Source organism: Denticeps clupeoides, chromosome 3, assembly GCF_900700375.1.
Source record: "Denticeps clupeoides chromosome 3, fDenClu1.1, whole genome shotgun sequence".
Classification (NCBI taxonomy): Eukaryota; Metazoa; Chordata; class Actinopteri; order Clupeiformes; family Denticipitidae; genus Denticeps; species Denticeps clupeoides.
Genome location: NC_041709.1, coordinates 16,421,654 through 16,435,019, shown reverse-complemented (window position 1 = coordinate 16,435,019; position 13,366 = coordinate 16,421,654). Strand labels below are relative to the sequence as shown.

Genomic DNA, 13,366 nt, shown 5'->3' with positions numbered 1-13,366 from the left:
AGGAGAAACTAACTATTCACCCACACCAAACGAGCATGTGAAAGGCGGCGCCTGGCTAGCCCAGGTCTGCCTAGGCATCACAGCAGTATAAATTGGACACTTGCAACCAAGATCCCTGCAAAACAACACAATATACTCAAACCATTGAATTCCTCGACTCCATCCACCAGCGGATGACTTTGCTAACTTTTTTGAAGAAAAAAATGCAACACATCCGCTGGACCTTTAAATCCACAAAATCACTTGTAATTTACACCCATGCTCCTCACTGCAACACGTCTCTGTCTTGGCATCAGCTCAGATTACTTCATCCAACTCAACCACCTGTTAACTGGATTCAATCACTTCAACAATTCTTCATTGAATTTCTCATAATCTCCTCCCCATCACATTCATCACTATAGACTACGTCTGTAATAGCTTCTTCACAAAAGCATCCCAATAGCCTTCAGAAAGTCTAGAATCCTTCTTAAGAAACCCACCTCCAATCATTCAGATATTCTCAACTAGAGACCAGTCTCCCTCCTACCTTTTCGTAAATCTTAAAATGTAGCATCAACAATCAGCTTTTTCACTACCCTACTCAGAACAACTTGCAAGACCCAAACCAGCCTGGTTTTTAATATGACTCATTCCACAGAGATGGAATGAGTCTGGCTGGTACAGAATAATTAAATGCTGCTAGATCAGTCCCATTCAGTCCCTTTCAGCACCATTTGACACAGTCAACCATAAGATATTTGTCATGGCAGTGAATAGCTTGAAGATAGACCACATCTGCTCCTGAAAACTTTCTAATGGTGTTCCTCAAGGCCCAGTATTTGGCCCTCTTCTGTTTTCTCTTTACACCAAATCTCTTGATGGTTATGTCCTTGCATGGATTATCCTACCACTGCTATGCAGATGACACCCAACTCTTCTTCTCTTTTCTGCCATGAGATGTACATATGTCCACCAAGATCTCTGCTTGCCTGTCTGATTATTCCCTACACCAGGATCTTAAAATCTCCATGGACAATTTTCCAATCTTTCCTTCTATTACTGCATACAAAATTATGCTAACCATGGACAGCTCCCTCTTCTGATCACTTCTTGACATCTCCAGCTGATCCAGCTGCAGCAACTTATTTTCAAACTTCCCAAATTTTCCCACACCACTCCTTTACTGCTTTCCCTCCACTGGCTTCCTCTAGCCGCCCACATTTTTCCACATGGAAAAAAAATTATGCTTGCATACAAGGAATGGTCAGAACCCTCCTACCTCAGATTTCTCATCACTCCTCCTGCTCTGAAAGCATTTATCTAGACTCTACCTGGTCTTTGTTCCTAAGTGGTGGAATGAGCATTTACAACTGAGTCTGTAATGATTATCAAATGTAAGTTAAAATCCTTTGATTTTAGTAATATAATTATATACAAATATTAGGATGATTGATCACACTATTTGAGTATGTTTTTGTAGTCACACAATAGCATGGCTTTTAAATTACAAGACAGTAATAGTGTATGCACAAAAGCTATTAAAATCTGTATTAATGAGTCATTTGAGAAAACGAGTGTTAGGTCTCTTAATATTTGTGAACATTTGCATCAGTTAAATGTCTCATTTATAATTATCTGCAAAGTCTGTTAATTCCTAATTATTTTGAGAGCACTAGTATTCCTATTCTGGGAACAACATTATTTGCTTGGGGGGATATTTACAATAAAACAGAGAATAAATGTGTACAGTTTAAGCATGCACTCAAAACGATTTTCCCATGGAACACTAGAAACCACTGGTAAATGTTGCTTTTCCACCCATGCTTATCTGTGCTGAGAACAAACTATCAGACCCCTCCCTTCCCACTGGCCCCCCTATTTAATATTGAGCTTGGTAGCAGAAGGGGCTGCTAGTAGTCATTGGTGACAGCAGTGATTGGACAATCATTTTCACATGGGAATTTCCGATTTTAGGCTAAAATTATATTCAAATTTTTATTTGTTTGTAATACCAAGTCAAAATAATTTCCTTTATATATTATATAGTGCTAATCTACAAATCAAACGGCTGCAAGAGCCACTTAATTGTGTGGCAGTAAAATCTAGTACCACTGGAGGTCAAAGGGATGCAGAGGAATTTTTTAATTCTTTCACCTGTGATACACTAATTAAAACTAATTCAATTACTGTCACTTTAATTTCAACACATCTGTTCAGACTAATCAGAACTAACCATGTGACCATGGAGTAGAACAATAGCCAGATCAAAGCACAAAGCTGTGAATTTAGACATATTCAACTAGCTTTTGATCTATAATTTTGAGAATTTGACCTAATTTGGAGGTGTGCATTCAACTCTGTGTCCCCAGAACAAATATTCCTAAATCAAATATGCATTGTAATATGAGCATTAACTTGGTCAGCTTGAAATTGAATATGGCCACATCTGGATATTTTTCCAATGAGAGCATTGGACGCTATGACCAAACTCCATTGCCATTTTACAATAAAGCGTGGTAGTAGCCTAGTGGGTAACACACTTGCCTATGAACCAGAATACTCAGGTTCAAATCCCACTTACTATCGTTGTGTCCCTGAGCAAGACCCTGTAACTACTGATTGTCTGATAAATGCTGATCGTCTCATAAATGCTGTAAATGTGAATGTAAATCATGTTTCTTTGAGGGTTCACAGCATAGTTTAGTAACACCTGAGATCATTATGTTGTGGATGCAAGGACAGTTGAAACTGAATGAAACATTGCTTTGAATGGCTGTAAACGAGAGTGAGATATCCTCTGTTTCCTGTGCGGTGGCTGTAAGTGACACTGTCTTGGTGCACCGAAGCTCAATGATTTATGAGGACTGAGAGTTGGCTTCCTGTGTGGTGGCAGGAGTCTCATGCAACACTAATATTGTGAGGGTTTTTTCAGCGCTAGTGTGATAGGGCTCACCTGTTTCATCTATGTCATCGAACAGTAAAATCTGAATGGTTTGGTTTGGAACAGAACATTATATAATAATGTTAACTGCACATGAATGATGTGTTGCAAAAAGACCTTTACCAAAGAAAGAGCTCAGTTTGATGAAATTCTTCACACCTCATCATTATAATAATAATTATTACAACAAGGCCGTGGCATAGAAATGTGTATTTAGCACTAGACAGTGGCATATATTTTTTTTTTTTACTTCAATCAATAATCAATAATCTATCATTGAAAATTGGGTTCATTATTATATCAGATGATTGAGAAAATCTAAGTGTCTAAGAGTCTTGCTGGAATGTTATCTGATTTCCCTGTCATGGGTGAAGCAGAATGCTGAGAGTATTATTATGTTTTTTTCAGGTCCTGGCCTTAGCAGGCCTTGGCCACTGGGGGCCACTGCAGAACAGGGGACTGTGGGCAGGCTTTATGTTCATTGTGTGCTTACTGTTGGTTCCCTATCCCTGCAGACTTTATGGAGCTTGTGGTTTTAATGTATGTTTGCATCATCTCATTTCTAGTATGTGTGTTTACATTCCCTGCGCCAGATCTGTCTTTGTATTTGCCATGTCCTGGTATTCTTTCTTAAACTGGAATCTTTCTGACTGGAATCTTTCTGACAAAGTCCAGGTCAAAGTCAACTTCACTGTCATCTCACCATATACAAGTACTCAGAGAGATGAGATTGCGAAGCTTCGAGGATTCACAGTGTGTAAAAAGACATAGTGAAAATGGAAATAACACACAGCACAAAAACATGACAAAGGACATTGTACATCGACCCATACTAGACAAACCAGATGGACGAGTAGCAGAAATACGATAGAATATCAGTGTATGAATATATTTAGTATATACATTGTATACAGTATATGATATAATATTATAACAATAGTAGTAGTAATGGTGATATGACAAATGATAGTATGATGATGATAATAATAATAATACAGCATTTTAGGTGTGACAGTATTTTGCAAAATACACTAAATTACATTAACATTAACTATTTTATTCACATTTAGTTTCAGGTTTAAAATGAATGTAGCTCTTGTGAAACAAAACATTGTCATAAGTTTTTGTTTTGCTCATTAAAATCCAGTGCATGATTTTTTGTTTTGTTTTTTTTTGGGGGGGGTTCACCTCCATTAAATGATTAGTACATACAATATTCATGACTGTTTTTGATATAGGATAGATTTTAGTAAATGATAGGTACAAGTGACACAAGATTTTGCCCCCTATTTAATTATTCATGTGAAGACACATAAGATGTGGGATAACAGTGAAGTTAATACTCCTTATGAAGCTAAATTATGGATTAGTACTTTGTGTGCAAGTTTGGAATGCTGTGTGTCTTACTGTTACTTTGTCCTGTGTGTTTAATTTTTAATGTTCACCACTCTGTTTGAAGTGTCCATTGAGGTCCTTGAAGAGGAGGTCCAGTGTTCTGGAACATAAAACATCAACAAAGGATTATTTTGTACATGACATGAAAGGTCCAGCATTGTCCCATCAACAAGGCTGTTGTTAAATGCTTTCTTGAGTTAAATTGGTATGGTCATCTAAACGTTTAAACCCCAAGTTGCTGTCAATTCAGGAATTAGATCATTCCATATTATAATCCCATGTTACTTTTGAAAGTTCAGACACTCGGCCTGACAGACTGAGACATAAGAAGTGGAACATATTTGACCCGTACAAACAGATGGCCCAAGACTTCTGTGTTATGGTGTCGTATTTAGCAGATTGTCTTAGCCTCTGGTCATGTTCTATGTATCCGTGAACATTCCATCTGTTCGGGGTAATGGAGCCATTAATCCACCTCTAGTTAGGATACTTGTTAAAATAAGACTTTTCCTTGTTACATGCAACTGTAGGTATAATAAGTACTAAAAGGGTTAATGTCTTGACCTTAACTGTTCTTGATATAAATATTTTCTTCAGTTTTATTCTCTCTTCAGAAGTCTACTGTGTCAGCCTGTGCTTATTTACGCTCAAGTAGCATGATGGGAAATGTTTATTCCCTTCCACAAAAATGTCTTTGGAGTTTGGTTGCTATTTACATTTTCCCTCTTTCCTTTCACTCTGAACATTTGGTGTCCTCATGAATATTTGAAGTGCTTGCACTGAATCTGAGACACAGAAAGGTAGTAAAGGTCAAAAGTTTTATTCATGGTTTCACACTGTATGACAGGCACTGACAGAGATTTTCTTGTGTTGTTTTAGTGAATCCGGTGCTTCACCGCTGGGTAAAGCCCCTGTTTGGACCATATGTGCATTAGGACCAAGGACACAGCTTCTTAAAACATTACTCAGTGGGTGTGGAGGTGATAACATAAATGAAATTAGAAATGACTTCACTTATTTCTCTCATCTACCACGGCTCTGACAGCATTTGAATGAACTCGCCCTGTAGCATTATGTAACGTTGGACAGTTGCTATTTTTACTAAAGCACATGTCTCCATGCTTTTTTCCCTTTGAGCACCACACAAGTATGGAAGACAAGTATGGAATTAATATTGTGTATGCTTGGGTGGTATCAGGGTATTAACATATACCCTATACAGATTGTAAGGATTTTTTCAGCAGAAACTCAATAAATGTGACGAGATATGAAATCCTGAAAATTAATATTTATCTTGGAATGAACTACAGAAGCAATTTGTCAGAATAAAAAAACTGCCAACACCACCCATCTTATTATCCTCATTCAGTGCCACTGGATTATCCAGCAATGTATGCTAATTTTGTTGAAGTATGGAGATAATTTTCATGTTCAAGTAGGCCATAAGCAAGATTTATCTACTAGTGATGAGCAAATTGGTGATTCCCTGTGTTGGTTGCGGTTTGTGGGTGGGTGAAACAATATACCCTATGTGAAGCTTATGTGAAAAATTAAGCTTGTCAAAACGCAATCTGGAAACAGTGATACACTTATTTACACACATATTTAAGGCATTCGTTTTCTTTTTCTTTTTTTTCCTGGCCTGTGAGTTACACAGTTCACACACGAAAGTGTGTATGTGTATCCATAGCTGTACATGAGTAAAAAACAAACATTTTGTCGCAGATATTGCTATTTTATTATCTATATTAACTCTATCTAAAGATTGTTTAACTAATACAAATATTTAAGAAGGATTGTCCATAAACTCACTCACAAATAAGGTTGTATTAAAATTTTAACGTTTTGGTAATATAGCACTGTATGGTATATTTAATAAACTTGCTGTATTTAATAAATTAAGGACTGGATGGAAATGTTCTCCACACATTGAGTCTCACATGTTTAACACCTTACATCTCATATTAATCGCAAATTACTAATTGATTCCTAATTGCACACCTTATTAAAAAAAGTTTTATACTGTGCGCTGCATCAGACATGCAGCAGGCATGAGGGAACTAGCAGTTCTACCAGATGCTCAATAAGGTGAGTGAAGTTGTAATGGCACTGGTGACATACAATATAAGATGAGGGTACTATCTGATAGTCAGTGACGGTCTGATAGCTTTGGGGTCACTGTGCTTTACAATGGGTGGTTTGAAATCATGTGTTCCTTTGTCAAGCAATTTTAGGAACATAATTGGCTTGATTTCCCATGAATCCCTGTCATTGCACAATGACTATGCTTTTGATGAGGCACCTATTAAGTGAAGCTGAATGAAGCAAATTGCAGTGGAAATTACAGGCATGAGAAGATTTATGGACCCCTCGTGGTTCATATCAGGTCCTCCTGTGAAGGCTGTTTAAAAGACCTCTTGATGACAGGGATGATGACAGAAACTCATTCAAGTCCAGTGGACTGGATATTTTACTTGGGGCCATCAAAGTGAGCACTTGTTGGGAGAGAAGAAAAGGCAGTGAGGAGAAAGGGATGCTGTCGAGCGGACTTATTCGATCATTTGTATCTGGTTGGGCAGTCTTGGGTGCTTAATATGATGAGGCTTAGTGCAAGAGGAGTAAGCCATTGGTTGAGAAGCACATGCCAATACGATATTCATAAGGTCCTTCTGGCGTCACAGGTCTTCAGGTCAGTGCCTACTCCTTCATCCTTGTCTTGGAAAGATTCCGAGGTAGGTATCAGTGGGTGATGTACGTTGTAGGTGGTACGACTATAGGTGGTGGTAGGACACTAGCGGGTGACACACTCGCCTGTAAACCAGAAGAGCCAGCTTCAAACCCCACTTACTACTATTGTGTCCCTCAGCAAGACACTTAAACCTGACTGTCTCCAGGAGGACAGTCCCTGTAACTACTGATCTTAAGTCAATCTGTATAAACGCGTCTTACCACGCCTCACTTTTTTCCATGTGTCCTAGGGACACTTATAGCCATGTCCAGCTGACAAAGGAACCTCAAAATGTTGTTTTTTGGTGAACTCTTGTGCTACATGTTGGGCCTTTTTTCACTACTGGAAAGTAGAAGATTGCACCTTTCCTACTGAAGCATTTTCAGAAGGCATTTAATATAAAAATGTTTACATTTGCTAAATTTCAGGAATGCTGTCTATCAGGAAATGTTTTATTTTATTTCAGATTTATCGTTATTATTAAAGGAATTCTCTATAGTGTATGGAAATATGAGTTTTCACCTCTGGGAATTATTCTACATCAGATGCTTTCTGAAGTTAATGATCTGCACCCATAGTATTGTGGAAAAACATTTGCCTGTTCCTCCAGGCAGAATTGCTTTTCACTTAGTGACGTTTATGGCTTTTCAGCCATGAACCCCTCTGTGAAGGTCCTGCCACATAATCTATGTTGAGTTGAGTCAACATAGAATGTATAATAAAGTATGCTGTCAGTTCTGCACCCTCTAACAAATGCGTATTTACTGCTTTGGCATTATGTGCTATTTTTGTTGCTTTGGGGGAGCCGTGTTATGCTGTTGGAAATGGGAACACCCATTGCTTCGGGAGGGCACTGTATGGGTTGACGTTCTGAGCGTGAGATGGCCCACATTGTCACTGTGTGTAGTATCTTATCAGGCTGGTGGCAGGAATGGCCTGATATCTGTGACAGGGATAAGGACGAGATTATCGAGACTCTTGAAGGGCAGATAACAATGTGCATACTTTTTAAAGGAAATGTTGACTTGTTTATCGCACCCTCCGTCTGCTTTGTGGTTACAGTAGGACCTCGCTAGGGAAAATACAGTGGTCTATCCCAACATAAAATATATTTTTTTTCTATCACCTTAGTGTACCTGTAATTATTAAAATCAACATCAAACTCAATGGAGTTTGGGGGGGTTAAAACACTGAATTACCTTCAGTAGATTTCAGGAGTGAACAATGGTTTCCATCCTCATGCACGGACATACATTTATTCCTCCTGACTCAGTGCGGCATGTACAACTTTATTGGCAATAAAGGCCAAAGAACCAGCGGTTTGTTGTTTTTTCTGCTGTAGTCATTACACCAGTGACACACCCATAGTGGTAACAGCGGTAAAACAGGGCAAAGACATTTTAACCCTATAGGGAATTTCAATGTCACTCAATGCTCAGCAATTGAAAATATATCAATAGTATAATATTTTATAAGCTCAAATATGGTTGTTATGTTGAGGTTATATCTGACATTTTAAAAACACACACGTCTTCAATAAATCCCTTATAATAATGTTTAAAAAGGCAAAGTTTTGGGGCTTTTGAATGGGCTAGACGAAGTCGTCATCTAAACCTTGATGAGTGGGTAATGTTTCAAATAAGCAGTAAGCATTTGAAGACCTGAAAAGTGCTGTTCCCACTAGAGAAAGGACGTAAACAACAGGAAGTGTTCAGCTGATGGTGTGGCTGCAAAAGCTGTTGCAACTGGTATGAAGCAGGAGTTATCTTCTGAATACATGCCAGGGTGTACTGCATACACAAATCAATACAGACATACAGATTATAAACATATATGTATATATTTTATGTGTGCTGTTAGCATTCATTAATACAATGAAATACATGACGAAATAATGTTTGTGCAATGATGAAGACGTTATATACATTTTAGATTACATGTCATATCTGGTATTAGTTTTGACTTTGGTTTGTAATGTGTCAACAATTACAGCCAGCTTGTGACTTTTTATTTTAATGTAGTATTTTTTTTCACTGCCATGTGGCTCCTTTAAGTGCTGCCTGTAGAGAGCCTCCCTAAAGTGGCCCCCTTGACAAGCGCACACAGACACACTGCATCACACACACACACACATGCAGCCCAGAGCTGGCTCTGCAGCACAGCACAACAGTGTCAGAGAGCATCTGGAGTCAAGGAAGATTCTGCAGGGACTGCGAGAGGGAACCCCTCTGGGCTGCCGAAGGAATAGAAACTCCTCATGGACCAGGTCTGAGGCTTGACTCAGCGAGTGACTGTGTGTGTGTGTGTGTGTGTGTGTGTGCGCACTCCTCCATGCTACAGCGTGTCTGTGGGTCCTCACGTGCCCGGAGGGTGGCTGCCCTGCTGAAGTCCTCACACCGCTGTAGCCGCCATTGGACCACCCATACTGCAGGGGCTCCTGTGTGATGACAGCTGGTGCTGGGAGAGGTGGGATCACCTGCCTGCCGCAGGACAGAGACGGAAGAGAGTCGACCGAGAGATGACATCCGACACAGCCATGTGCTTTCCTTCTTGCTTCCCCTGAGGCTACTCCACCCATGCTCCAGAGAGTGGAGATGAATTAATCAGTCCTATCTGCGCTAAGAAGATCAATAGATCTGGGTTTTGGTACATGAGTAAAGCGGAGAGGCTCACGGACACAGATACGTATATTGATCAAGTTTTTTTTCTGCATCCGCTTATTGTGTTTAGTTTTTTGTTATTTCCCCGGCGACTCCAGACCAAGCTGTGGGACGTCAGGATGGCAGGAACCCCCTCTCGTTTTTCTGCCTGGAGGGGCAGGCATGCAGCTCCTTGGTCCAGTTGAAGGTGCTTCTTTGGATGCCCTGGAGAAAGATTGGGAGACAGGGGTGGGAAAGGGAATAGTTTCTCAGCAGGGGGTATGATAATGTGGCTTCATGGCGAGGATGTGGCAGGAGACGCTTTCGAGCTCAGCTGGACGGCATCCAAGACAAAGACAAGAAAACAACTCATCCTGGTCTTGATTCATCACTTCTCCAGTATCATTTTGGACCAGTTCTCACAATGTGGAAATGCTGGCTCTTGTTTGCTTGCGTCGTTTGAATCAGTCGTGCATACCTAAGCATTGACATGCTTGTTGTAGATGCCTTAAGGTGCACCCCGGATGCTCTTGTAACCTTGAAGGGACGAAAACTTTTTCCTTGGCCCTGTCTGCATTTCTCCGTGGATTAAAATGTAACTGGAGAAATCCGTCTTCTTTTTTTCATCCTGATTGGAGTTCAGAGGAATAAGATGTAAGGGGCAAAAAAGCCGTGGTGGGATCTCCGAAACCCTGTCTGAAAGGAGAGGTGAGGGGAGTGAAAGTTTTTTTTTTTTTTTTTTTTGTAAATGAAGACCGTCTACATACCTATAGGAAGGGACAAGAAAATGATGCAAGTTAACAACTTCCCATTCAGGAGGCATTCCTGGATATGGTGAGTTCTCCTGTTTGGTCTAATAAAAATTCAATCCATGCATCAAAATGTATTTCAGGCCCATAATGTCTTTTTCATTTGATGAATTTACGTTTATTGAAATAAGAGACGTATTTAGAGTGTACTGCTGTGAAGCCTTTTTCCCCCCGATGTGCACTGGTGACAGTGCTGCAACACGGGTCACCAGCCCGTCACATCTTATCACCACAGCCAGCGTTGGGCCGGGCCCCCTGGCGCTGTCGGTCCACCGTGCTTTTCCGGTTTTGTGCAGACCTTTGCCTGCACACTGTAGGCCGAGTTTCAGAGAACACGCTCCTTTTTATCTCTGCACCCTGAGGTTTATCGTCCTACAGCCCTTTTGACTGTTTGTCTTGGCTCTTCTACGTAGTACGATGGCAGTTTTGCCAGTTGACAAGGTGTGGCCATGTTTGTTTTCAGTGTGGCGTGCTGTGAAGTTGCGCCAAGGCCCATTGCTCGCCGAGTCTTGCCGTCAGCAAGACTCTGGGCGTCTGTGACGCTGATCCCTGTGTAGACATAAAAAAAACAAAACAAAGCAGAACAGAGCAACAATGCCGCAAGTCAAACACCATGAATCCTCAGTGACAGGAATGCATGCTGTGTTTCCCATAAATCTAACCAGGAGGCTGTCTGACGTCGGACAGGCCGTCTACCTGTCTGACGTTGGTTTATTTGAGACTGACGGGATGTTTCCAACATTTTGAAATGTTTACCTGTTGGGACAGTGAAAATGAGAGAACATAGCTACAGCTCATTGCTTGAGCACAATAAAAGAAAGCATGAGAAGCATTCAGAGCAGAATGGATTCCTAAGATGGTGTGACGGAAAGACATGTGGCAGAATGTAGCTTTAAGTATAGCTTTGGGTTGCCTGTCTACATTTTTACTGCACGAAAGGAACTCATTTACTAGGGCTGTAAACGTCTAAGCTCAAGACCAACCCAGCCACTGCATTTTTCTTTTTATTTGCTGTTTTTTGTCATTTTGTTTATCCAGTTTTTCAGTAATAAGAACTATATAATAATATATATAAACGCTTAAGTTAAAAATGTAACTTTTGTATTCTTCTATTCTTCCTTCCATCTGTGACCAAGCTGTTATTAAGACAAGTTGATGATGCTTCACGTCATTTTACATCTAGACTGGTCAAACGAGAAAAAATGCAACAATGAATGATGCATAAAGAGATGTGTGTTAAGATGATGAGATGTTGACATGCCTCACATCTCTCAGCCAATCACAGTGTGAGGTCAGAACTAGCTCTGGTATTCTTAAGCTACGGTACAGAGGGAGGGAGATATTGAGATATTGGTGCCGACAGGGTGTGTGAGGCCGTAAACCAGCACACTAGTGCCATTGTTGTGGAGCCTAGAATGATACCCAGTGTACTGTATTTATATATGTCTGCTGAGGCATTGAACATTTCTGTCTCTGACCTGACTCTTCCTGAACAGCATTATTTAGACAACAGCTTTTAGCAACGATAAGCAATTTATGAGGTGGAAAGTATTTCCTAGAAATTCGGAATTTAAAAGTTTAAAAAAGTTTTTTTTTATATGTTTTTCAGTGATTATTCAAGAATTTATGGCTTACATGTTTAATAAGTGAATAAAAACTTAGATTTACAGTGAAATTACTATTAATCTTCTTATTCAGTTTTAAAATTTACATTGACATATGTCTGGCCCAAGTAGCTCGGCACCACAGCCAAAACTCTTTCTCTTAAGGGTTACATCTGCCATTAGCAGCAATTCCACTGCCAGTCAGAATTACAGATCGCCCACAGATGTCTGCATGCTGCTATGTTTTTACCTTTCCCTGTTCTCCTTCATTCTTTCATTCACAGTCTCTTCGACTTATTATCAAGTTATGTTCTCAGATGTTGCACTGGCTGATACTATTCCAGAAGCTTTACCTGGCAGCCTTGGGTCATGTGCACATGCCAGTTCACAACACACACACACACATACTCACACACTAACTCATAGTCTGGCTGAATATGTGACTTACAAAGAGAGTGTCATGGAGGTCGTCTCATTACTGGTGGCAGACTTTGTATGCATGAGAATATCTGTCCTCTAAGCTGCTGTACCTGCAGAAGCGGAAGCATGTTAGTGTCAGCAGAGCTGGATCTATATCTCCTTGACACTAATTATACATGTGCTCTAGGGATGGGATATAATATATAATAGTATAGTTATAACAATTTTTCTGTCATTTGGAACATTGGAATCTGACACATGGATTAACATGTGTGAGGTGCTCGACATGTTTTTGGTGGTCAAAATACACTACAAATTAGGAACCAGATGGACAAATAAATCAAACCTATGATTAGACCCAGGGGGTGGTGCTGTGGTGTGGCTGCACTTTTTGGGACGTCACTGCTGGCCTTTGGGTGGGATTACATTTGCTGTGTTTACCCCAGCTTGTCCTCCTGTTGCGAACACTGCCCGAGACTGCACTGCAATCTACACTGTGGAACAGGGCCGAGGCCAGCAGCCGATACCCTTATTTAATTTTCCTTGGAGTGCCAACACAACCTGAATCAGCAGATCTTATCTGTAAACTGCAGGCATGTACCAGAGGCCCGACGAACACAATGTCAATATCCGCCCGGGGTGCCAATCACACTGCCGCCACAAGAGATCAGAGCCTCTGCTGTACGGTCGTAGTCCAAAATTAGCCGGGTTGCTATGCCGCTATTGTATTGCAACTACAGAGTGGTTTAGCATGCAGATACGCTGCATGCCGGTATGTGTGTATATATCTGTCGTTAACTGTAAAAAAAAAAAGTGCATCGGACACATTATAGCACTTTGCGAAAACA

At 40.3% G+C, this 13,366-nt stretch overlaps 1 protein-coding gene across 7 annotated transcripts in view; it reads left to right on the top strand.

The window, feature by feature from the left end:
- LOC114785254 (cAMP-specific 3',5'-cyclic phosphodiesterase 4D) overlaps positions 1-13,366 on the top strand; it is a 99,008-nt gene that overhangs the window by 47,259 nt on the left and 38,383 nt on the right. The window contains exon 1 of one of the 7 annotated variants that reach the window (XM_028971220.1): positions 9,164-10,519. The exons of the other annotated variants lie outside the window; for them this stretch is intronic. Within the exon in view, the coding sequence (XP_028827053.1) occupies positions 10,434-10,519 (86 nt within the window). The 5' untranslated portion in view covers positions 9,164-10,433. Of the gene's footprint in view, positions 1-9,163; positions 10,520-13,366 lie in introns of those variants that run through there. 7 annotated transcript variants of the gene reach the window in all.